We start from the raw sequence: 25518 nt of genomic DNA on the forward strand, positions 1-25518 counted from the left end.
AGCGCGGCCGGGCGCGCGGGCTCCCCGCCGGGGGCCGGGGTGGACCCCCAGGTGCGCGGGGCCCCCGCTGGGAGGGGCGGTGGGCGGGGCGGCGGCGGGCGGGGCGGCCAATGGGAGGCCGGGGGGGGAGCCGGCCCCGGGCGTCAAGAGGGAAGGGATCAATGAGCGCTGAGCAAAGTTGGGGCCGGGCGGCGGCGGCCGTGGATTACAAACGCGGCGGTGGCGGTGTCCCGCCTGGCCGGTGAGCGCCCGGGCATGGTGGCGGGCCGGCGGCCGCTGAGGAGCGGCGGAGCGCGGGGCTACTGGCGGTAGCGACGGCGGCTGCCGAGCGGCAATGCGGCGCGGCGCCCCCGGCCGCCCCCCAGCCCCGGAGCGGCGGCGGAAGGAGCGGCGGCGGCAGAGGCAGGGCGTCCCGTGAGCGCGGCGCGCCGGCGGGTCCGCTCCCGTCTGTGGCGGGGCCGGGCGAGCGGAGCCTCCGTGGGTGAGGAGAGCGGGAGAGAAGCGGGAGCGGTCGGGGCGGCTGCGGGGGGAAGGGGGCCCCTCAGCGGCGCCGGGCGCTGCCCCCCCCTCCCGGGGAGCCATGGGCCGTCCCCCCGCCGTCCGCGGGGCCCCGCTGCTGCCGCTGCTGCTGCTGCTGCCGCTGGGCGCCGCCGCGGAGCCCCGCCAGGTCTTCCAGGTGTTGGAGGAGCAGCCGCCGGGCACCTGGGTGGGCACCATCGCCACCCGCCCCGGGTTCACCTACCGCCTGAGCGAGCACCATGCCCTCTTCTCCATCAACGGCACCTCGGGGGCCCTGCACACCCGCGCCACCATCGACCGCGAGAGCCTGGCCAGCGACGTGGTGGACCTGGTGGTGCTCTCCAGCCAGCCCACCTACCCCAGCGAGGTGCGGGTCCTGGTGCTCGACCTCAATGACAACGCGCCCGTCTTCCCCGACCCCTCCATCGTGGTGACTTTCAAGGAGGACACGGGCAGCGGGCGCCAGCTCATCCTGGACACGGCCACCGATGCCGACAGCGGCACTAACGGTGTAGACCACGGCTCCTATCGGATTGTGGCCGGCAACGAGGAGGGACGTTTCCGTCTCAACATCACCCTCAACCCCAGCGGTGAAGGAGCTTTCCTGCACCTGGTTTCCCGGGGTGGGCTGGACCGGGAGGCCACCCCCACCTACCAGCTGCTGGTGCAAGTGGAGGACAAGGGCGAGCCCCGTCGGCGGGGGTACCTTCAGGTCAATGTCACCGTCCAGGACATCAACGACAACCCACCCATCTTCAGCCAGACTCTTTACCAGGCACGGGTGCCTGAGGATGCGCCTGTTGGGGCCAGCGTTCTCCAGGTGGCTGCAGCCGATGCCGATGAAGGCACCAATGCTGACATCCGCTACCGCCTGGAAGGAGGTGATGGCAGCGGCGGCGGTGGGGAGGGGGCTGGCAGCCTCCCGTTTGAGGTGGACCCTGAGAGCGGGGTGATCCGCATCCGGGAGCACCTGGACTACGAGATGCGGCAGCAGTACTCGCTGACGGTGCAGGCCATGGACCGAGGGGTGCCGGCGCTGAGCGGCCGGGCTGAGGCCCTCATCCGCCTGCTCGACGTCAACGACAACGAGCCCCGGGTGAAGTTTCGCTATTTCCCGGCCACCTCCCGCTTTGCCTCCGTGGATGAGAATGCGGCCCCTGGCACGGTGGTGGCCCTGCTGACGGTGAGCGATGCCGACTCCCCCGCGGCCAACGGGAACATCTCTGTGTCGATCCTGGCGGGAAATGAGCAGCGGCACTTTGAGGTGCACAGCAGTAAGGTACCCAACCTCAGCCTCATCAAGGTAGCAGCCGCGTTGGACCGGGAGCGCATCCCGGCCTATAACCTTACCGTGGCGGTGGCTGATAACTACGGGGCCCTGCCGCCACCCCTGGGCTCCCCCACTTCTTCCCTTTCCCCTGATGGGGCGGTGGCGTCTCCCCCTGTGAGCCGCTCGTCAGTAGCTAGCCTGGTGATCTTTGTGAACGACATTAACGACCACCCCCCTGTCTTTGGGCAGTCGGTCTACAGGGTGAACATCAGTGAGGAGGTGCCCCTGGGCAGCTACGTGCGGGGCCTGAGTGCCACAGACCGTGACTCAGGCCTCAATGCCAACCTCAAATATAGCATTGTCTCGGGCAACGAGCTTGGCTGGTTTCGCATCAGCGAGCACAGCGGGCTGGTCACCACGGCCGGCCCCGAGGGTGTCACCACCGGGCATGCTGTCGGCACGTCCGTCTCCAGCGGGCTGGACCGGGAGACTGCTTCTCAGGTGGTGCTCAACATCAGTGCCCGCGACCAGGGGGTGCAGCCCAAGTTCTCCTACGCACAGCTGGTGGTGACCATCCTGGATGTCAATGACAACAAACCTCGCTTCGGTCAGCCAGAGGGCTACCAGGTGTCCCTGGCTGAAAACTCCCCGTCAGGAACTGAGCTGCTGGTGCTGAGTGCCACAGATGGGGACTTGGGGGACAACGGGACTGTCCGCTTCTCCCTGCAGGAAGCTGAGCCGGCGCTTGCGGTGGTTGGCCCCTCCTTGGTGACCCCTCGCCGGATCTTTCGCTTGGACCCCGTGTCAGGCAAGCTCAGTACCATCTCGCAGCTGGACCGGGAGGAGCAGGCTCACTTCTCCCTGCAGGTCCTGGCCACCGATTTAGGCTCTCCTCCTCTTTCTTCGATAGCTCGAGTTAACGTGAGTCTCCTGGATGTGAATGACAATAGCCCTGTGTTTTACCCCGTTCAGTATTTTGCCCATATTCAAGAGAATGAGCCAGCTGGAACCTATGTGACCACAGTGTCTGCCACGGACCCTGATCTGGGACCCAATGGGACAGTCAAGTACAGCATCTCAGCTGGAGACACCTCCAGGTTTCAGGTCCACGGCCAGACAGGGGTCATCACAACCAAAATAGCCCTTGACAGGGAGGAGAAAACTGCTTACCAGTTGCAGATCGTGGCCACTGATGGTGGTCATCTTCAGTCGCAGAACCAAGCCATTGTCACCATCACTGTCTTGGACACCCAGGACAATCCACCTGTTTTCAGCCAGGGCATGTACAGTTTTGTGGTCTTTGAAAATGTTGCCCTAGGTTACCATGTAGGCACTGTTTTTGCTTCCACCATGGACCTCAACAGCAACATCAGTTACCTTATTACGACAGGTGACCAAAGGGGCATGTTTGCCATCAACAGAGTGACGGGGCAGATCACCACAGCCAGTATTATTGACAGGGAGGAGCAAGCATTTTACCAGCTGAAGGTGGTCGCTAGTGGTGGGGCGGTAACTGGAGATGCTATGGTCAATATAACTGTCAAAGATTTAAATGACAATTCCCCACACTTTATTCATGCGGTGGAAAGTGTAAATGTGGTTGAAAACTGGAAAGCTGGGCACACCATATTCCAGGCCAAAGCTCTTGATCCTGATGAAGGTGTTAATGGCGTGGTCCTTTACAGCCTTAAGCAAAACCCAAAGGGCTTGTTTTCAGTCAATGAACAAACAGGTGCCATAAGCTTAGCAGGGCCACTTGATATAAGTGCTGGGTCTTACCAGGTTGAAGTCCTGGCCTCGGATATGGGGGTGCCGCAGCTGTCTTCTAACTTTATCCTGACTGTCTCTGTCCATGATGTAAATGATAACCCGCCTGTGTTTGACCAGCTTTCCTATGAAGTAACTATTTTGGAGTCGGAGCTTGTGAATTCCAGGTTCTTTAAGGTGCAGGCTTCTGACAAAGACTCGGGGGTGAACGGTGAAATAGCTTATAGTATAATTGAAGGAAATACTGGGGATGCCTTTGGCATATTCCCAGATGGTCAGCTGTATATAAAAAGTGAACTGGACCGTGAACTTCAAGAGAGATATATTTTACTGGTGGTTGCCTCTGATAGAGCAGTAGAACCGCTCAACGCTACTGTGAACGTTACCGTAATTCTGGAGGATGTAAATGATAATAGGCCCCTGTTTAACAGTACGAACTATGTATTTTATTTTGAAGAGGAGCAGAGAGGTGGATCGTATGTAGGTAAAATAAATGCTGTAGATAAAGACTTTGGGCCAAATGGTGAAGTCAGGTACTCATTTGAGCACATGCAGCCGGATTTTGAGCTGAACACGGTAACTGGGGAAATAAGAAGCACCCATCAGTTTGACAGAGAAGGCCTTATGAGACAAAGGGGGGCTGCAGTGTTTAGTCTCACGGTAATAGCAACAGATCAGGGGTTGCCAAAGCCTCTAAAGGATCAGGCAACTGTACAAATCTACATGAAAGACATCAATGATAATGCCCCCAAATTTTTGAAAGACCTTTACCAAGCTACTATATCAGAATTTGCAGCCAATCTGACACAAGTTCTGAGAGTTTCTGCCTCAGATGTTGATGAAGGGGTTAATGGGTTGATTCACTACTCTGTAATCAAGGGAAATGAAGAAAACCGGTTTGCAATTGATAGTAGCACAGGCCAAGTGACCTTAGTAGGCAAACTAGATTATGAAGCTACTGCGTCGTATTCGCTTGTCATCCAAGCAGTAGACTCCGGAGCAGTTTCCCTAAGTTCAACTTGCATGTTGAGCATTGATGTATTGGATGAAAATGACAACAGTCCTTCTTTCCCTAAATCAACCTTGTTAGTGGATGTCTTGGAAAATATGAGAGTTGGTGAACTTGTGTCATCTGTCACTGCCACTGATTCTGATTCAGGTGACAATGCTGACCTCCACTATAGCATTACAGGGACAAACAATCACGGGACCTTTAGCATTAGTCCCAACACTGGTAGTATTTTTCTTGCAAAGAAATTGGACTTTGAGACACAGTCTCTGTATAAACTAAATATTACAGCAAAAGACCAAGGAAGGCCACCACGGTCATCTACAATGTCAGTGGTAATACACGTTAGGGATTTTAATGACAACCCTCCTAATTTTCCTCCAGGGGACATCTTTAAATCTATTGTTGAGAACGTTCCTGTTGGTAGCTCTGTCATTTCCGTAACTGCTCATGATCCAGATGCAGATATTAATGGGCAGCTAACATATGCAATCATTCAACAGATGCCAAGGGGTAATCATTTCCGTATAGATGAAGTGAAAGGGACAATATTTACCAACACTGAAATAGATCGCGAGTTTGCAAATCTCTTCGAGTTAACAGTCAAAGCCACTGATCAGGCTGTTCCTGTGGAGTCCAGGCGATTTGCTTTGAAGAATGTGACCATTTTGGTGACAGATCAAAATGACAATGTTCCCACCTTTGTATCGCAAAATGCTCTCGCAGCTGACCCTTCAGTAGTGATTGGTTCGATCCTAACGACAATTATTGCTGCGGATCCTGATGAGGGTGCCAACGGAGAAGTGGAATATGAAATAGTCAATGGAGATACCGAAACCTTCATTGTGGATCGCTATAGTGGAGATTTAAGAGTAGCGTCAGCTTTGGTGCCTTCTCAGCTCATATACAATCTCATAGTTTCTGCCACGGACCTTGGCCTTGAAAGGAGGAAGTCCACCACTGAGTTGACTATCATTCTGCAGGGAGTTGACGGGCCTGTTTTCACTCAGCCGAAATACATAACCATCTTAAAAGAAGGTGAGCCTATCGGGACAAATGTGATATCTATCGAAGCATCGAGTCCGCGGGGCTCTGAAGCTCAGGTGGAGTATTACATCGTGTCTGTCCGATGCGAAGATAAGAGTCTCGGGCGCCTCTTTACCATTGGGCGCCGTACTGGTGTCATCCAGACTGCTGCCATTTTGGACAGGGAGCAAGGAGCACGCCTTTACCTGGTGGATGTTTACGCCATTGAAAAATCATCTGTTTTGCCGCGCACACAACGAGCAGAGGTAAAGCTCTCATTCAGTAATTATTTACCTGTTTGCTTTCTGAACGAGCCATTTTGTGCATTTGTTGTTTCAATTAGTATACCTCAAACTGTTTTCCTCAAAGCTGTCTCTGGAAATTTGAGAGAGGCTTAGGCATAGCGCTTAAATTTGGCTACTGTAGGCACAATGTTTGTCAAATAAATTCTAGGTACTAAATACTTCAGGTGCTAAAAGCTTTAATCACGGGCGTTTTGGAGTTTTGCATGCCTTCTCATTTTAGCAATCATTGATTATTCTAAGTCTTCCCATTCCTATGTGAATTGTAACTGAATGTCTTTTGCTGCAGTCATCATGTCGGTATTTGTCTGAGAAATGGGCAGCAGGGGATTGCTCTCTGAGCAGCTCATCTAGCGTCTCGCGTCTTGCACGTGCTTGGTGTCCTTGCCTGGTTAAGTCCCTCAGATGGATCTCCTCGTGCATCTCCAATTTAGGTTACTTGTTTACCCTCACTGATGAGTATGAAAATGGTCTTGTTTCTGTTCTTGGATGTGACAGATGGTAGGAGTGTAACATTTTAGCTGACAATTTTCCTTATCACAAAGCCATTTGCCTTGACTGAAGGGTCTTTAAATGTTCTTTGCATGACTAGCTTGTGGAGCAAGGGTGGAAAACGGGTTTGAAACATCATCTGTGAAGCACAAATGTTTTATTTGCTCTGTCTGGTAGCTGAGCCACAGAGTTGATTGTTTACACCACTCTTGCTGTCTTCTGTGGGAATACTGAGAAGCCTGGTGTCAAAGGGAGCCTTGTGTTGTTTTAAGTTGCGCTGTCTTCTGGAGCTGCCTGCTGCACTTCACTGTGAGCCATTTAACTTGCGGTTCCTGTGAGTTTGGGGTTGGCACCACTGAGGTAGTCAACCAGCAGAGGATGCTGGTCGTGTGTAGTGGTTCAACCGTTTCCCTTGCCAGCTGAACATGTTACCTGGGTATTGCATAGCCCTGTGCATTTCAGGCGTTACGCCCTGCTATACTTCCTCTTGGGAATTACATCTTAGTTTTGAGCCACGAAGAGTACTGCACTGGTTTGGGTTCTTTTCGATTTTAGCAGATGTGGTATTTTTAATTCTCGCTCAGCAGTTGTGTCTTTTTCTCTTCATAGCTGCTTTTTGTTGTTTTACTGTAGTTGAAGTATGATCTGTGTAGGTGTGTAACATCACTCTCCTATACTAGCAGTGACTGATGCTCTGCAAAGTAGTTGTTACACAGGGAGTTTGAGCACTGTTCAGACCCCCAAGATTTCTTAGCACGTATGAGAGAGCTCATCTTGGTGTGTGTGCTATGTGCTGTTGATTATCATATTGTGAAGAGCAGTAGTATGCTGGAAAATGACCTGTTCTAGTAGTGCTGCTGGTTTAAATAATGCATGCTGTTTTAATGAGAATATCCCTGTTATGTAGCTATTTGTACTCCTGCTACTAATTTGTTAAAGATTAAACCTTTATCATTTTTTCTTTTATTATTATTACATCATATTTTGTCTTGATGGACAGATGTTTTGAGGGTTAAGCCTTTGTCAGTGGGTATTTGGGTCACAGTTCTGCAACTGTGAGTCTGCTTGCATGACCAAAGAGTTTCCTGACTGGGGAAGGACTCATAGAAGGACCTAAGGTTGCAATAGGCTTGCGCATTGTGGAAGTATTTAATCTGAATATTTGGTGAGCAGGGAGGAGCACAACCATTAAAACTTTAAACAAATTTTACATCGTTGAATACAAACCACTCCTGAAATCAAAAGCAAATGTTTTATTCTGTAAAGAACATTGAAAGCAGTAGTTGGGAGCTAGGATTTCATATTACTGGTTGCATCTTTATAGCTTCTAAAATGCTTCTTCTCCCAAACGTCATTAGCTTACTGTTCTTCTCTAGAAATCTATTATAAACTATAAACAGCTATCAATTTTTAAAAAAGCATAATCATAAGCAGTCTGTCATTTGACTGATTTAATTTCTCTGGAATGGCTTTTGCTGTCCCACACTTGAACAAGAACTACTACAGTGACATTCTTTGTGCAAGCTGAATGTCAGTGGGTGCTGAATAAGCAATGCAGCTTTTTTCCGTGTTGCTTTTGGATATTAACTTTTTTTGGTCACTGAGGTAGTGGTTTGATGCAGTGAGTGCATACATTCCGGTCTTAAGAGTTTACTGCCAGTCTTCTTTCATAAAAAATGAAACAGCCAGTACCTAAGTGCATGAACGCTATCTCTTCTCTTTGGAAACCCACGTTAAAACACACTGATACTAAAGTCTTTGTGCATCAGGTGTGTAATTCAGAAGCTTTAATGTTTTCATCCAAACCTAATTCTCAAGACGATGGTTTGAGTGGTGGTGTAACCAGAACGCTGATGAGGGACAATGAATGTGCGTGAACCTGCAGAGTATATAATGCCACAGAACTTAAGTGTTCTTTTGCACATAATGTCTTCAGCCTTTTGTGGTATATACACGGCACAATGAAGACTTAACTGTTTTTAGATTCCACCATGAGAAGTAAGTTGTCAAGCACTGAAGTAGGTGTGCAGACAAAACCTGATAGGTCTGGTACCACTGTACCAGACGGTTTTCTGAACAAAGAAGCTGTGTGGATATAACTCCTGTTTCTTTGTTTTCTGGGTTCTTTGTGGGAAAAATCTTGGATATTGTGTATTCTTTTTTTCTTGCTTCTCTTATGAAGAGTGTGTTGGGTTTTGTTTCTGAACACGGTTAAAGAAAAGGGAAAAAACAGTAATGGGATATGCTTAACAACTTCTCCGTTCTTCTTCACTACCCATTACGCCTTCTGCCCCTGATGCCAGGCATCATCTTAATTGCACTGTGGCATGTGAGTAAAGCACTAAGCGCTCCGAGCCACCCAGTATTAGACTTGCTGGCTGAGGTTTATGGAGAGAGCCGCAGCAGCAAGAGAGTTAATAGATCTTTTGTCTAATGCAGACTTCAGGAATCGTTTTGGGTGGCAGATAGCTGGTGTGAAATAGAGATATTTACAGCTTCGAAACAGTGACTAGGTTTTGTCTAGCCAGCAGGCAGTATAAAAGAAGAGCAGGCTTGTGTGAAACCGCTTACTCTAGAAGTGAATCAATCCATGTCCTTGGGAAATGGTGTGATATTTGTTTCCCCTCAATTCTGTCACTAAACTCTATTTTCCTTTTTTTTGTTTTGGATAATATCAACTGTATTGAAAAGGTTCACCCAGTGCTCCAACTGAAAAAGTCTCTTTCCAGTCTTTGTCATCCATTACTGGGGTTTGTCCTGTAGGACCTGACTGTAGATCCACTGGTTGCATGTATGCTAGCCCTTTCTGAAGAGAGGGGCCAAGGGAAGAGCTATGCAATGGTGGGACTGTGGTGAATGCCCTTCTGAACTCAAAGCAGCTGACATCCCTTGAAGCTGAAGGTTTACATTGTATTTTCACTAAAGCAAGGGCAGAGTTTAGAAAACAAAGAACAGTTTATTTACAGTTTGTGGATTATTTTTTTAGCACTAGGTTTCATATTTGTGTGTGTTTCTGTGCTTGTTGTTACTGCATGGAGAGAAAAGTGTGGAGGGGTGATCAGAAAAGTGCAAGTTGTGAGGTAAAGCTTTATGCTCGAAGTACTGAATACTTTGAGATTTGCAAAGAAAACCCAAGTACTTGTTCCATTGTGTTTTTACAGCTAAGTGGTGTAATTTTGGATAGGTATTACTGATTTTGAAAGCTTTTTTTAATTTAGTTTGGACTTTTAGCTTATTTCTGTGTAATCTACAATGTCAGACCAAATGATATGACCTTGTGTGAACGTGTTCAGTGATCAGTCTTAGTTTTTCCCCTTCTTGTATTAATCATTAGGTGTTGCACTGTTCTTCTCAAATAAGAAAAAAAAGAATGTAGGTGTCTTGAAGGGAGCCTTTCTGTTTGCCATTTTACACCTTTTTATGTGTTTCTGCCGAAAGAAAAAAAACTCAGCAGCTGCTTAACTCTTTTTCCTCTCCAACATAAATTCTCTTTTAGCCTCTTCAGGCAGGGCTGAAGGTTTAATTGTCGTGATTTTATGTTTAATACAGAATGACTAATGCATATTGGCATCACTTGAACACCATGTGACTTTATTCAATCCTGCCTCCCCAAACAACGATCGTATGCCATGGGATATTTTGAGTGGTCATATGTTGTACCCGGTTTCTCGGCTGACAGTAATAATAGGAACCGAGGGACAATACCTAATCTTCAGTGCTGTGTTACTAGGGATTAAATGGAATTAGGCAGGGTCTCTAGTTTGCATGTTTAACCCTTCAGTGGATGGCTTCCTTGAAAGGAGCAGTGGGTTAGCTAGGGAACAGTGGTTCTAACACGTATATCAGGTGTGGCAAATGAGAGGGCAACAGTTTGGGAGGTGAACTGCTTGTTCAGTTAAACACCTTTCTTATACTTTGAATAGGTTCATAGTAGTTTCCAAGGATGGAAGAGAAGCATATAAACGAAGAAAGTGTATGAACTTTAGATAAAGATTTAGTGATGGTATTGATTTGAAAATGGAAATACTTGGAGAGGCAGATCGATGATCCTAGTAGCGCTTTTTACCTGAGAGTGTTAACGTGCTCTGAAAACAGGGGTGATTTTCTTTATTTTCAGACAGGGAAACACGAAGCACTGAGTTTTCTTTTGCATTTGTACATTTGTAGCTGTTTCTTGTGCTATGTTTCATGACTGGCACTATTGGGAATCTTGGACTTCCAGGCTGGGGAGGCTTTTATCTCCCAAATCCATAGTCTAGGAAAAAAGTGTTCTTTCTTTAATCAGGCAAGATTTAGACAATGTTTACTGCGGGCATAGTAAAGATGTGGAAATTAATGCAGACAGGCAGAATGAATGGCCCTGTCCTCCTAGAAGGAGGTGGGGCAAAACATTGAAGGTGTTACTTTTCTAAGCAAGCTGGTTGACAGTGGAGGGCTTTAAATTAGCAAGAGAATTTGAAACCCTCTTCAGAGAAGTCTTATCCGGCATGTCTCCTATCATAGAATGGTAGGGGTTGGAAGGGACCTCTGTGGGTCATCTACTCCAACCCCCTTGCCGAAGCAGGGTCACCTAGAGCAGGCTGCACAGGACCTTGTCCAGGCGAGTCTTGAATAAAGGAATTTACCAGTACTATTTAGCAGTACAAATAAGAACAATGGGGTACTCCTTGTAGTCATACTATTTATAAATCGTTTTATTCTTTAATGATACACGAGACATGAATTGTAGCTTGACAAAGGAAACTACTTACGAAACGTTTGAGTAAACAATGAAAGTCTGCTGCCTTGTCCCAACTCCAAAGCCATTTTTTTTTTCCTGGTGCTGATATTACTGATTCTGAGAAAAGTGTAAGTATTTAAGTTACTGCTGCATTTGCACTGATCTGAAAAGGGATCTCTAAGCTTTCCTTGAACTAGAGTGGGAGATGAATGTGCTTATGTCAAAAACTGTTCCAAACCAATTTGTGGGTTTCACTTCAAAGTTGTCCCTTTTTTTAATCCTCTCTCATTTCTTTACAGGTTCTGCCTCGATACATTTTCTTAATATCTACAATTTCTCCTTTGCTATTTTAGCAGCCTCTGGGCATTTATGCATGTGAGGTCACTTCATAATTTTTATGTTAAAAATTACTAGACTTTAAGAACAACATTCTTTATTATGGAAAATATTATTTTTCATGTGTGTCTAAGGCAAACACTAGAAATAAAAGCCAAAAAACAGTGCAAAATTTTCATGCGCTTATTTTTGCTAAGTGTTAAATTCTTCGTACAAATCTCTAAATGATTCTTGGGTTCTGTCGATGTTAATAAACGAGTCCATGTCCATGTAAAATGATACCCCCCAAGAGCTGCTGGAGTGCAGGTTTCTTTCTGCGTGTTTGTGTTAGGTGAAGCAATCGGTGGCTGCTCACTTAGGAGAGCTGCAGAAGTCAGTCACCAACACCTGCCTGCCCTCTTGGTGTCTCCAGCTCTCACCACTAGCTTTACTGGGGTAAGACTTTGTTGTTGTTGGCTCCTGAAATCTTTGCTATTGTCTTTTCCCATTTCCTGTGCATGTCTTGAACCTTGAGACTGCATCTCATCAGAGGATGTTTGTACCCTTTTGACTGACGGAAGGAGGCTCCAGACATTTCCATGGTTTCTCCTGAGTCTTTTCAGAGGTTGGGTGTTGCTGAACCACCACTCCAAGGGCCACTTCCCACCCCTCCAATAACAAGGTGCCCATTTAAATAATATCAAAGCAACTCCTTAGCATGACATAGTTATACTTGTATAGTTTGTTTTAGCTGTGTCTAGACTAGGGAGTAGCATTACTGTGAGGTCAGTTTGGTTTCTTACCTGTGTAATTGTGTCTGTACAAAACAGACAATTGTGTCTGTGTAGACAAGCCCCAGTACTCTCAGGTTCTAATTGAAAATAAATTTACAAAAAAATACAAATAAATAAACTAAAATTGAAGTAAAACAAAGAGTTTTGCTAACATGTTCTTGTAGTCAGGAAAAATGATGCCAGATCAGTATGGTACTGATGTACCATACTGATTTGTTTCAGCAAATTTATAGCCTCATATCACTTTGCCAAAAATAATACCAGATATGTTATAAAAACTGTCTTTGTTTTACTACGATGTTTCTCTCTATTCTAATAAATCTTATTTTTAATTAGACCGTTAGTCTAGACTGTCACCAAAGTTTGTTTTTGTAGCAATCTATTTTTGTTTACTTCTTCAGAGCAATAACATACCAAAAGGACAGTAGAACAGATGGAAACTTATAGCTATGATTGCACTGTAAAAATACATATAGTTGCATTAGTTAATGCAGAAGAATTCCAAAGACGCTATTATGAAGTGGTAATTTATGTCAGCAGCTGTGCAAAAATTAATGAAAACAAGTGTTTGCCTTAGCATTTCATATACTGCAATCTTTGCACATACAAGCAGCAGCGTATTGCAGTGTGTATTGACATCTTCAATTAGTGTATAAGGGTTCTACTATATTTAACGCAGCCATCCAGACATCCAGCCCTACAGACAGAAAGGCGTGCATGCGGTGAAAACATTCAGCGGCCTCTGAGGCTCAGATGGACGGAACGAGCTTTGGGGGCTCCTTCTTTTGGAGAAGAGCATTTTCTTGCAATGTGTCACCTTCACCCTCTTTCTACCCTGTGGCCTGGAGGTGGCATTCCCTGGTCAAGGCTGGATTCCTTGCAGCAGCCATGCGAGGGAAGCTAGCTCCTGAAAGCCCCATGAAGTTGATCTGGATCCTCTAGTAGAGCTGAAACACAAAGAAATGATTTTTCTCACAGCTCTTTAAGTGAAACAAATGGAAATAGCTTTGAGATGTGCCATATGGCTAGTACGTGAAGTATCATCATCATTAACACAAAACTGTAACTTTCTTGATTTCATATATCCATGCTTTCCAGCCTTATGGCTAGCTATGCTCTTCTAAATACACATATACATGCCACTCAGTTGGATGTGCTTGGAAAGCAACCAAACTGGGTCAATTAACACTGCAGTTTTCTCTGTAGCATCTGCCTGTGCTGTTTTCAGTCCTCATCAGGTACATGTCTAGACTGTTCCCAGCAAGAGTCAAGCCTCAGGCTGCCATTACAAGCAAAGTAGTGTGTAAAAGGCGACGGAAGCTTGGCAGTGTGACTCTTCGCATTAGTTTTTAGGGGATTCAGAAGGGAACTAAAGAGGACGTGCTTGTTTCTTCTGTAGTACCTGTAGTACCAAATGAGTGATGAAGATTCAGAGTGAAGTCATTGTGCATTGTTTTTGGTATCGCACGTGTATGCCTGTTGTTTGGGTTTTTTTGTGTTTTTTTTTTAAATACGTATAAGGGTATAAGAGAACACTAAAGCTGCTGTTTCAAGGGTTGACATCGGTAGGTGTCTTCTGTTCCTGTGCTTCCTACTGCTCCAGCATGGCAAGAGGTCCAGTGCTCCTGCCTCCCCTGGGAGCTGGGGTTCTGTGCCAGAGCACTGCCACGGCGCCCAGCCTGCCGTGCCCTGAATCTGTCCGCTTCGTATTTAATTCTGTATGGACAGCACTGCTGAAACTGATGAGCTGGAGACTTTGTCTTACAAGTTACTTCTGACTCGTTTCCAGTTGGATATATCTTTTATGGGGCAGCTTATTAGTCCAGAGCATAGCAGTCACTGTTGCTGATGGGAACAAGGAGTGGATTTATGAGCTGTGCTACGAGTGTGACTGCTTTTGGAGGTCTCCATCCGTATAGCTTCACGATTCGTTCTTGTCCTCTTTCCTGGAGAGCGGAGCTGGGCCAGCGCTGCGGCACCCGTGTGCCCGTCCTGCCTTTGGGAGCAGGGTCTGCGATCCTGCCAGTGGCTTTTGGCCAGGCGTCGGACATGCAGCCGCTCTAGGCTGGTTCATAGCTCTGCTCTGATATTGCTGCTGACGTGAGTTTAACATCTACTGTGAAGCGAAGAATGAACAAAAGACTGTTTTTCTCCCAGTGGGTTATGCTAGTGAGTGTTAGTTTGAGTTATGAAATCATTTAAGTTTTTTCCTTAAAGATTCCTTTGGAGGTATATTCAGTTTTAATGTTTTTGAAGCCTTTTCAAGATGCATTTTTCTCTAGAATATGAAGAAGTAAAATATTAATTTACAATTTTAAGCATGTGCTTCATATCTAGTCCTCTTTGGGTTTTTAGACAATAGTTTTACATTTTTATTTATTATTTTATTATTTACTTATTACAAAAGTAGCTGTGACATCTCTTGAAATATAATCCAGGAGAAGTCTATTAATTCTAAGAATGCATATGTGATGTTTCACCTACCCATATCTTTCTTTTAGGCTATGTTCAGAATTTATATCCTGCTTGGGTGAAATTAATTTAAATACTACCCCAAATTAGGTAGTGCTGAATTAAACTCAGCAATAGCGATTGTCTATCAAAACAAGAACTTGATTTGTAGCATCCTAAAGCAGCTGGGGAGAGAAAAAGACAAGCTCACATCCCGGAGCATATATGTATATTAAGATAGAAAGAGCACTACTTGAAACTTCAAGCTAGAGGTGTGGGTTTGCCACAGGCACTGTGTATGGGGAAATATGTGATTATGTCTCCCTTGCAGCGTACTAGGAGATAAATTGTTCCTTGGAGAGCTAGAGAGAAAACTGAGTTGAGGGCTTTTGATGTCAACTCCTTTTTGGATCATTTTTGATAAATTAAGAGAATTCTATTGAAATAGTTCAGAGGAATAAATAAGATGCCTGAGCTGTGGTACACATCTGTAGTATATGTGCTTAAAGCTTGAATTTTCCATAGGGGTTTTCTTCTACAATATTATACTTCAGGTTTCCTGGTGCTTTTCCCCATTCCACATTTCTTATTCTTTTCAATACACCAAATCTTTTTAATACATCAAAATGTCATGCTGTCTGAAATATGAAGACAATTCAAGCCTGTTTAGAAACAGAAGGCGAACTCAGTAGTTTATTGCACTCTTGCTCTTTTGAGACCTGCGTTTTTGTTTGTGTGTATTTAAAGGACTCTCTTCTAAGCGTGATTCTATTACCTTTGAAAGTCACCTAGTAAAGTTTTTATACCTGTCTTCTTTGAGAGAAGAATTGGGGCCTTTATGATTTTAGTGAACAAATTAATGAAAATCCAGATTATTAACCCAAGTAGGGTCATGTCAGATTGTCTGGAAACTAATTTATGGCGGTGGTGATCTCACATGAAGTAGAGGTTTTCTTTCCACTGTTTTCTCTCTCTAGCAGCACTCTTAGCTCCTGCACTTCCAACTTTCAAGGAGTCACCTTGTTTTATTTTATTTTTACATATAAATTTCTTAACTCCAAATAATTCCTGTGGTCACCACTTGAAAGTTGCATGGGTTTTTGTCATCTGTTGATTTCTCCGTGCCGTGTTATCGAGTGGGGTTGCAGTTACTCAGAATAAGTTTAAGTGATCGTGTTGAGATTGTAATTAATTAAACATAAGCACCGATACCTTATTATTTCGAGTCCTGCAGTTGGCAGACCAAGAAGGCCGCTCGACGCCCCTGCTGGCGGCAAGGGGAGGAAGTGGGAGCAGGCGTTTTCTTGCAGGGCAGGATGATGTTGGGTAGGAGCAAGCTGCGCACATGCCTGCCAGCATACTTGGATCAGACTAGAGGAACACAGATGGCTGAGGCTGATAAAGGTGTCTCTTATTGTTTTGTGTTTGTTTTGTTTTTTTCTGCTCAGTGCTGTTTTGAGTTTGTGTGTGAGAGAGGGGTAGGAGGGGAGGAAGACGGCTACATGAATATGTTTATTTTAATGCCTTTTTACAGTGTAGGAAAGGAGTTGTGTAAATTCAATACTCCTGCATGTCTGTGCTCAGTAGGATGCCAAAGGCTGGAGCTAAGCGCTCCTTTTAGGTTTCTATAACAAATGAACAATAATGTCTCGTCAGGGATTTATGTCATGCTGTCCAACCTTCACTTCTTATCTGCTAATAGAAAAATCCTGATGCAATTCTGAAAGTACTTCCTAAAAATTAGACTGAGAAGCCTGAAAAGCACGTGACTGCCTCTGCTCATAACCAGCCTCAATGCTAGCTCCCCTCTTACGTGGCCCCTTCATGTCTCCTTGTTCCTCAGGTCGTTTATTACCACGATTATTTGTTTATTACCATACTTTGTGATGTGTGTGTATATCTAAACACATGTATGTGTGTATATACACACATATGTGTAAATAATGCCTTATCCTTCACGGAAGTAGCACCTAAGTCTGCAGTTTGTTTGGCATAAGAGGAAGCCAAGTCACCAGAGGAGAGAGATGTGTAAGGGAAGAGCAAGTCCCACAGACTCTTAATCTGAGCAAAGTCCAGTTGTTCTTAGCATTTGTTATTTATTGTTGTAGAAATTAACCAGTCTCCCCTATCTAAAAATGGTATGTCTGAACTTTAAAGTTGCTTGCAGAAATAAATCATTGTCACCAGACACAGTGGCTGTTCCAAGTTCGTCGGATCTGTTACACCCATGAGCAACACCATCCATCAGGGAAGGGCTGAGGAGAAGGGGGTAGAAGCAAAGCCTTTTTTCCTTCTTTTTTTTTTTTTTTTTTTTTTTTGTCTGAAACAGGCAATTTCATTAGCAGGCCTGAAGAAAGATTCTTGTTTTGTAAATGAGGGCAGTAATGCTCTCCTGCTCGTGATAGCTGGAAAATCCACGGGATGCTGTTGCTGGTGAACATGAAAGATGGTGCTTAAGACTTCATGCCAGGGCAAATAAGTTTTGTTTTGAGTATCGTTTTCAATTTGCCATCATTAAGTTTAGATACTGCTGGTGTTTTTCAGGGTAGCTAATATATTCAAAACCTAGTTGCAAAGCCATACTCCTAATGATATGCTGTAAATAACTAAGACCAAATTTTATCCAAAACTGGTATTTTGGTCTATTGTCTTCTAAGTGCTCTTTCTCTCCTTCTTTGATCACCCCATATGTATATATTTTAAAACAGACATTCAAATACTATTTTCGGGGGGGCAACAAAGCTGCCCAAAACTGATGGAGGGAGACAGTGTTTTATTCTGAGATTCAGTGCTATAAAAACAAATATGATTTTTTGATGCCTTTGAGGCATATGCAGTCTGTTCTATAAATACAGCATAATATTACGAATATTAATTGTGGCTACCACTTTGCAAATACAAAAATAAATGCAGCCCAGCTACATACCCTCTGAAAAAAAAGCCAGCCTTTTGTATGAGCAGGAAAATGCTACTTTTTTCAATGAAAATGTGTCATTGTTATTACAGCTTCAACTCTATAAAGGACATATAAGCATGAGAATCTGGAGTTTGTAAAAGAAATTAACAGTGGACTGGCTTTTCTTTGAGTTATGTTAATTTTCCATCACTGTAACTATATTTTATTTAATTAAATTACTTCTCATTTACATTGTATAACCAAGCAGAAAATGAGACCCCGGGTAAATAAGAAAGACCTTTTATTTGTGTAAATTAAAATCTATATTGAAAGTGACACAGGGTAAACACTAAACATCTAACAAAACCCTTGCCTTTGCCAAGTTATTGCCTCGGAAATCAAGACATTCTGCAGTCTATAATTAGGCACTTTACATGGCTGTAGCTCAGTAAAAAGGAATATAAGACAATGGTATTAGCACAGTACTCCAGTGAAAAGAACTAGTGACAAATTATAGTGCGAAGTGGGCTACAGGGCAAGTTAATGGAGAACAGTTTTGTAGGAGCCTCGGTCGAGAAGTCAATAAAGGTCTAGAAATTGAGATGTAAACATACACAATGCCGGCTGTTCGTATAATTTAAAAATAAAGGGGAGCTTTATCTAGTATTAATTTAGAGTGCTTTATGTTGTGGCATAGTTTTAAAAAGACAAAAATTAGCTGCTTTATCCGACCTAAGTCAGAGGGTATGTACTTCATGTTTACATAGGCTGGCAAAAAGAATGGAGAAGCCAGCTAAAGTAGTTCTGTGGGGGAATGTAAACAGCCTAAAAATTGTACACATACCACATCTGTTCCAGCTCCTACAAGCTGCTTGCACTTAGGAAAAGCAAAGAACAGGAGTAAAAAAAAAAAAAAAAATAAAGGCAACACTAAAAAGGGTTGTGTTGATATGCCCACCTACATAGTCCTACAGGTTTCATCTTACTGAAAATATTTTTTTTAATATTTCTTGGGAATAAGAATAGTTCTTTATGGAGGGAAGATATAGGTTTAGAAAATGTAGTTGTTGAGAAACTTGATTGTGTGCATGCATAAAGAGCTAACTACAAACAATCCTGTTGCCTTCACTCCTCTGGTTAGTTAGTTGGAGACCAGAACGACTAAGTGTAAGGCTAGCGAAATTTGACCTTCTGATCACACCAAGGCTTCTTGTAGGCCACCTCCCGATTTACAGGAAAATAAAATATTTCCTATGTAAAATAAAATGGGCTGCTCACTATAACAGGAAATCCTTGAGAAATATTTATGTGTGCACTGTGGGGAAGGACTTCACCAAAGGCAGTCTGAATGGAGCTGTTTTCCTCTTTCACTGCTGTCAGGACCAGCAGGCCTTGCAGTTGAAGTGATGGTGAGTTCTGGAGTCACCTGCAGGCTCTCCTCCCCTGAAAGCTTCCTCTCTCAGTATTTGCTTAACGTGGTGGCTATAAAGTTATGATTGAGGTATTTCTTCATTTGGCTCTCCAGATGCACCTAACACTTACGGTTGAATTCAAAGTACGTAACTTTAGCTTTGTAAGACTAATAAACCACTTGCTGACGCTTCCAGTATCTCCTCAGCGAAGGACAACAGATCCCCCAGAGACTGTCTTTCAGAGGCAATCAAGGAGCGGAACGTGTGCCCATCTATCATGGGATGGGAGACTTGCCCTCCCGAAATGTCCATGCTAGGACCTATGCACTTTGCTTAAAGTAAGCCACTGTGTTTGAGATTTGGCTAAAGTTGGGTAGTGAATCCCATGGTAGATGCAGGTTTCTGTTTACATCAGGAATAGCGACCAGCAAGTGCTTATTGCATGCTTGAGAGCAGGTTGGTGCTAACAGGTCTACTTTCCTATGGCCCTCAAGTTCACCTGCAGAGGGAAAGGTATGATACAGACTGTGTAGTTGTTCATAAACATTTAACCTAGTCAGCATGGCAATCTTCTCTTTAGAAGAAATTCAGTTTATTAAGTCTTTAAATTTTCATTTAGCAAAGTTGTATTTAAAAGAAAGAGTTACTTTTAGAGACTGAAAGATACTATCTTTCACCACCACTCCAAAATACATTGAAATATGATTATAACAAATACCTAGCTGTCTGTGTATTTCTTAATTTAAAAACCGGAAGTCTGGAGTTTAGCATAAAGGATTCTGAAACAGAAATAGTATATTGGGTTTCCTTTGTGACTCCCACAGACATTGATTAATTGGGACAGTCAGCACGGCTTGCTTTTAGAATGAAAAAGCTTAATGACTAACTAAGTTCTTTTTCTGTGTCCACCCACCCCTCCTCCCCTACTGAGCATATAAAATGCTTATAAAAGAATGTAGAAATGAGGCGGTTGGAGGAGTTGTTGTTGAGCACAATAGAAACACAGCCAAATATTTTACAATATACTATATATAACAAGAAACATTAATTTCCATGTGATAGCTGTCAGGACCTGAATATGATAATATATGTTCCAAGTAATTCGGTGTTTTCTGGAGAGAAAAATGCTGTCATTCTCACTGGATTGTAGATAAAGTAACACCTATCTTGAATGATTTACCAACAGCTGGTTTTATGTGTGTTGCAGCACTGGAACTGAAAACCAGGAGTTTGAGAAATTGTTACCAGTTCTAAGCCAAATGACATTGCTCTGGCTTGTTGTTTCTAGATGCCTAGTGAAAAGTGATGAGACTCGAGATGTGCCCTCTGTGAAGTGTAAATGTTTTCATTGGTGTCACCTGGGGAAATGAGAAATTTCTTATGTGAACAAGGGAATGGTAAGGCACCCTGTCTAACAGAGTTGGCAATGCCTGTCACTTGTAGTTCCATGTTGTTGGTGACTGTAGCATGCACAAACGTGTCATTAAGTATCTGTTGAATGAAGCCTATGTAATATTCGGTATTTCTTTTGCATGGATCAAATTCAGCTCTTTTGAAATCACATTTTCAAACTAGTGCAATGTATAAAATCTGGGCATATGCTTTTGCAAAACATGTTCTTGAGATTAGTTATACAGAAATATTTATCTCATTATTTGTCTCTCTAAACTGGGATTTGATTTTTATCTAAAGGGATTGCGGGACAACAGCTGAGCTTCTGTTGTGCTTTAGGAAATTATTTGCTTTTACATAATACAAATCTCCCTGTTTAAGAATGCCTTCTTCGTTTGTGGGAGCCTGCAGAATAGGGCTGCACTCAGGAGGGAATGGGACAGCAAGAGGGTCAATCGATCTTGTGTGAATTGGATTCAACAGGAACAGCCCAACGTATATAATACATGCAGAACTTTGGGAGATACCGTGATCGGTGAGGCACCACAGATTTTGCTCCTGTTCAGTGACATTAGTTGCATTTCTCTGTTCTTAACCTCTCTTAAGACCTCTGGTTTACTTTCTGGAAACTTGAGTCTTTTGGGGAAGAGTTTTTGTTGTATTAGCTGATAGTGCTTTGTAAATTGCTGTGATCTTTTTTTTTTTTTTCTTCCCTTCACCTGAGTCATGTGAAGAAGAATAGTAGGATATAGCTATATGATTCACCACAACTTTTAAGATACTGAAGTTTATGTAGCATGGTAATCTTGAATCCATTTAACTGGTGTTATGTATAGACTTGTGTGAAAGTTGCAGCAGGGTAGTTTCAAAGTGATGACTTTATATGTTTTGAAAGATACACCCTTTGTATCTGTTTTCTTTAGAATCTTCTTGGTCCATGCCTGTCAGTAGCTTCCAGCTCAATGTTCTTGTCTTGTGAGTCCCTTAAAAGTCGTTTTCCCTCTAAGTTATTAAAGTCAACCAGTGATAGTTTTGTAAGTGCCAGCCTGCACACACCTAAGCATTTGAAATTTAGTTTTATCTTGATAGATGCTGGAATTAGGTCTCTTACAGCATGTGAATAGTGGTGTCAGAAAAATTTACAACTTAAAAGTCCAAGCCTAATATATACTTTGGAGGGACTGTTTATGTTACAGGCTGATAGGTTTTGACTAGCTCCCATGGCTTTGTAAAACATTGGTGGGATGATGGCATGGTGGTGTGATGGTCTGGTGGTCTCTCATCTCTTGGTGTGATGGTCTGGTGGTCTCTCATCTCCTGGATTTACTTTCTTTTGAGGAACATAAATTCTGCTCCAGGCTGATTTGTGTTTTTATCGTGACAGTGGGTTTATTTTGTGAAAGTGGCCTGCATTGGACATAAGTATCAAAGCTTTCAGTATGTTTGGAGTGGCTGGGCATCTCCTATGACTTGATTCCTTTCTTGCGTGCCTGTTTTGGGTGGGAAGGGGTATCTCTTTAAGGCTGGACTTTGCTTTCAATGGGAAGGGCCACCATACTGTATCCTTGACATACCTGGAGCCAGAGAGTAACCCTCTTTTCTTTAGAATCTTCTTGGTATTGAGCCTTTATTTTTTTTTTTCTAGTTTTGTATAAAATTGTTATATGTCCTTATATCTTTTTTTAATAGGGGCTTATGTTTTTCTTTATTGAACAGATAGGTGTGTTTATTTTTAAAAATGCATCTTTTCTGTTTAATAGCTATTATTTTGAAGCCAGAAATATTGTAGCGGTCAGGTTTTAACTGTCTTGCAACAAGTCTGCCAAAAAATAAGGGTGTTATCTAAGGATTTCGTAGTGCAACCACTGTCTCATTTCAAATGCAGACTGCCTGGGTGGATAATGAGATCCAGGAATGGGTGGAATGAAGGAATGCAGCTGGATCCCATAGCTCCCGGAGAAGTCAAGGTTGTCCACAGCCAGGGCTGCAGTGTTCACTGAGGATGAGCACTTGGCCGATTGCAACGTGATTTTCCCCAGATACGGAGGGCTCTTGGTTATTGAGTGCCCTGGCAGGAGAGCGGGATAAACACCCGTGTCCCTCTTGCAGAGTATAGAAAGCCCCACATAGAAGAGCTGGAGAGAGGCTGTTAGGACACGGTGTTAGAAAATGGGATGGTATATCATGTCTCCTTCCCTAGGGAAGGAGGTGTAGTGGAGCCCCTGATCCAACTAATCATCATTGCTCGCTCTGTTTATTATTTTTTTCCTGCCTTTGCCCTGGCTCCAAATCCTGTAGCCCTCATCTCCAAATCGTCATCTTGGGAGGGAAGTCAAGCAGGCCCTGAGCTCTCTGCGTGCATGTGTAGTGGTGCTACGGCGTGAGGGAGGCTTGCCCCAAGGGCTCCCACCATCGCATGCCCCTCGCTCCCGGTTTTGTGAACTACTTACTACAGTGGTTGCCCAGAATGAAGTCACTGCAAGGTGATTCTGTGTGTAAGAACTCGGGCCTTGACTCGAGAGGATCGCTTAAAAACAGGAAGTTTAACAAACATTTACTTTAGAAGAGAGGTGCTGGTTTTTTCTTGCTATTATACTGTAGTTTTTCTCTGTCATTGACGGCACCCATAGGTACTTTACTCCTCTGCTAATTGCCAAATGTTAATTATATATATGTGTGTGTTTATTTTAGTTGTGTAGTCATCTGTTTTGTCATTTATTGTTTTTATTTAACACTTCTTCCTGCTCTGCTACTGGCAGCAGTATTTGATTTATTTCTGTGATTAATTCTTATCCCTTTGAAATCCACGGAGCCTTTAAAAAAGAAGAAAGAAATCCTAATGATAATAGTAGCATTCAAGCTCCTTTATCTTCATTTTGTTCCAGTGCAGTGGTGGATATTCCAAATTCTCCATGGTAATAGAGAAGTATTTCAGAAGCAGATATCTTGCCAGATCTTTGCATTTTCATTACAATTATTGCTAAGGAGAAAGAGTACTTTATCAGCCATAGGCTTTGTAGCACTAGAACATGGATGTTTAAAGCTGATGCAAATGAGTGTTCTCTTTTCATTGTGAGTTTACTGCTGAAGTAGTGCGATTTTTTTTAAGAACCAAAGATCTTTTCTAAGTAAAACTTCACTGGCATCTCTTTGGTAAGCAAGTGGCGCAATGCATCCCTGCAGTTTCTTACAGGCAGAACAGAAAGATCTCCTTTACTCTGCCTATTTTGTTACTCACGGATTATGTGCATTAGCTGTTATCCCATTATATGGTACATTCATAACTGTTCTGTTCAAGGTCTGAAGTAACCAGGTTGGGATTGTGTACAGTCCTGCTGATGTGAAAAGAGCACAGACAAAAAAAAGACCTGAGTGTTTGGCTACTGCAAGGACAAGTAATTAACCAAAAATTTTTATTTATTTAAATCAGTTCAACATTTTTTTCTTCTTGTATGTTTACTTGTCGGACCGCTAGCCTTGGGCAGGCATCTCCCCTCTTTGGTTTCATGCATCACATCTGGCCTCGGCCGCTAATGGGGAAATAATTTGTTGCTCCTGAGGGTTCTGCCTGATCTTACAGTGGCACAAATAAGGGTAGTTCCTATGCGGTAAATCTTAAGAAAACAAGGATTGGAAGCTGCAGAGCTTCTCTGCATTAATCGAAGACACGGTCCCACTGCAGTAGCAAGTACGTTTCTTTTTCTAAAATAACGTTGTATTTTTATTTTGTTTCATTCTCTTAATTTAATCCCATAACTGAAGTCCTATTTCAGGTGGAATTTAGAATTAGCACTTGCAGGATTCAGCTGGTTTAATATCCATTTAATCTACTTTGAGGATTTATGGGACAAACACACTACTCTTTTGAAAGAAATAATTTTGGGTTTTTTTAATCTAAGCTGTTTTAGACCAAAAATAGTTGTTATTGAGTAAGTGGTAGGAGTGAATACAGCACGGTCCCTGACCAGACTAATTACCAAATACTTCAAATTATGGATATTCATCAAGTAAGCCCACAAAAAAGGTGATCTAATAAAAAAAGTATTTAAAGAGCCTTCATCTCCAGTGAGATTACTTGCACGAGTCAGTTGAAAAACATTCACCTTTGTTCACTGACATTTAAGAAATTAAGTAGCTTGGAGCTACTCGTTATGTTGTAGTTACTTAATATTTAACTACCAGTTGATGCATCTATAATACAGAAGATTAATTCTGGAGAAATTACATGTGATAGCTAATTTGATATTTAAGACTTCATTAATTGCTAAGCTAAATGATTATTAATAGTGAAACTTAAAAAAATAATTATAATAAGAATTAGCATAGTAAAACCATCTCCATTGCCTTTATGAATATGGTATAATAGCTTATTAAAAATTTGTGCACCTACCAAGTTTCGCCTGCAAGGCAATGACAATTTGTGAGACGTGGGCAGACACTGGATCGAGCCACTCAGTTATGGCTGGGACAGGTTTCATAATGCAAGAGTATAGTAGACACAGCAGCACACATTATGTACTATGTGGAGGACAGCCAAGAAATGAATGTAATCATCCTATTGTCACCTTTGAGAGATTTGTAGAGCTCTGCTGTTGGAGCTTGTCGCCACTGTTCTCCTGAAGACAATGACATACCTGTCTGTGGGTAACATACTGGTAACTCTTGAAGGTATTGCTGTCTATTCCTTATAACGTTATCCTGATCGCTTTTTGTCATAGGCCAGTAAAATTAACAAAGAAGCTAAAAAGGCTGCTACAGGGAAGGATGAACTTCTGGTTAAGGTCTACGGTGCTGGGCATCAATCCCAAGCCGGATGCTAAGGACATTACTCAGTCTGTGCAATGACAGCTCACCCGAAATGTGTCAGAAGTATTAGTCACCTGTTAGTTTAGATTAATGAACTTTACAAATTCTATTTGGCAGGCTTGGATAGATTTTGCAATTTTTTTCTCTGTAGCTTGAGAGGTAAGTCCCATAGCAGCATGCCCCATGGGACAGTTATCTATACCAGTACTTGAAACCTCTGCATCTACACTGTTAGCTAGGGCCCAGTCATTAAATGTCAGAGAGCCCCAGCACTCTGCCCATGGTCATGTCTAAAGGCAGTTTTCTCCCCTTCTGACTCTTAAATTGCTTTTCCCTGGTCATTCTTA

General features: G+C 43.4%; 1 protein-coding gene across 1 annotated transcript in view; it reads left to right on the forward strand.

The window, feature by feature from the left end:
- Positions 1 to 580: 580 nt before the first annotated feature.
- The window catches only part of FAT4 (FAT atypical cadherin 4), a 148499-nt gene continuing 123561 nt past the window's right edge, over positions 581 to 25518 (forward strand). Inside the window, exon 1 of the mRNA XM_075422095.1 lies at positions 581 to 5857. Coding sequence (XP_075278210.1) covers positions 581 to 5857 — 5277 coding nt within the window. The remainder of the gene's footprint in view (positions 5858 to 25518) is intronic.

Source organism: Opisthocomus hoazin, chromosome 5 (genome assembly GCF_030867145.1).
Source record: "Opisthocomus hoazin isolate bOpiHoa1 chromosome 5, bOpiHoa1.hap1, whole genome shotgun sequence".
Taxonomy (NCBI): domain Eukaryota; kingdom Metazoa; phylum Chordata; class Aves; order Opisthocomiformes; family Opisthocomidae; genus Opisthocomus; species Opisthocomus hoazin.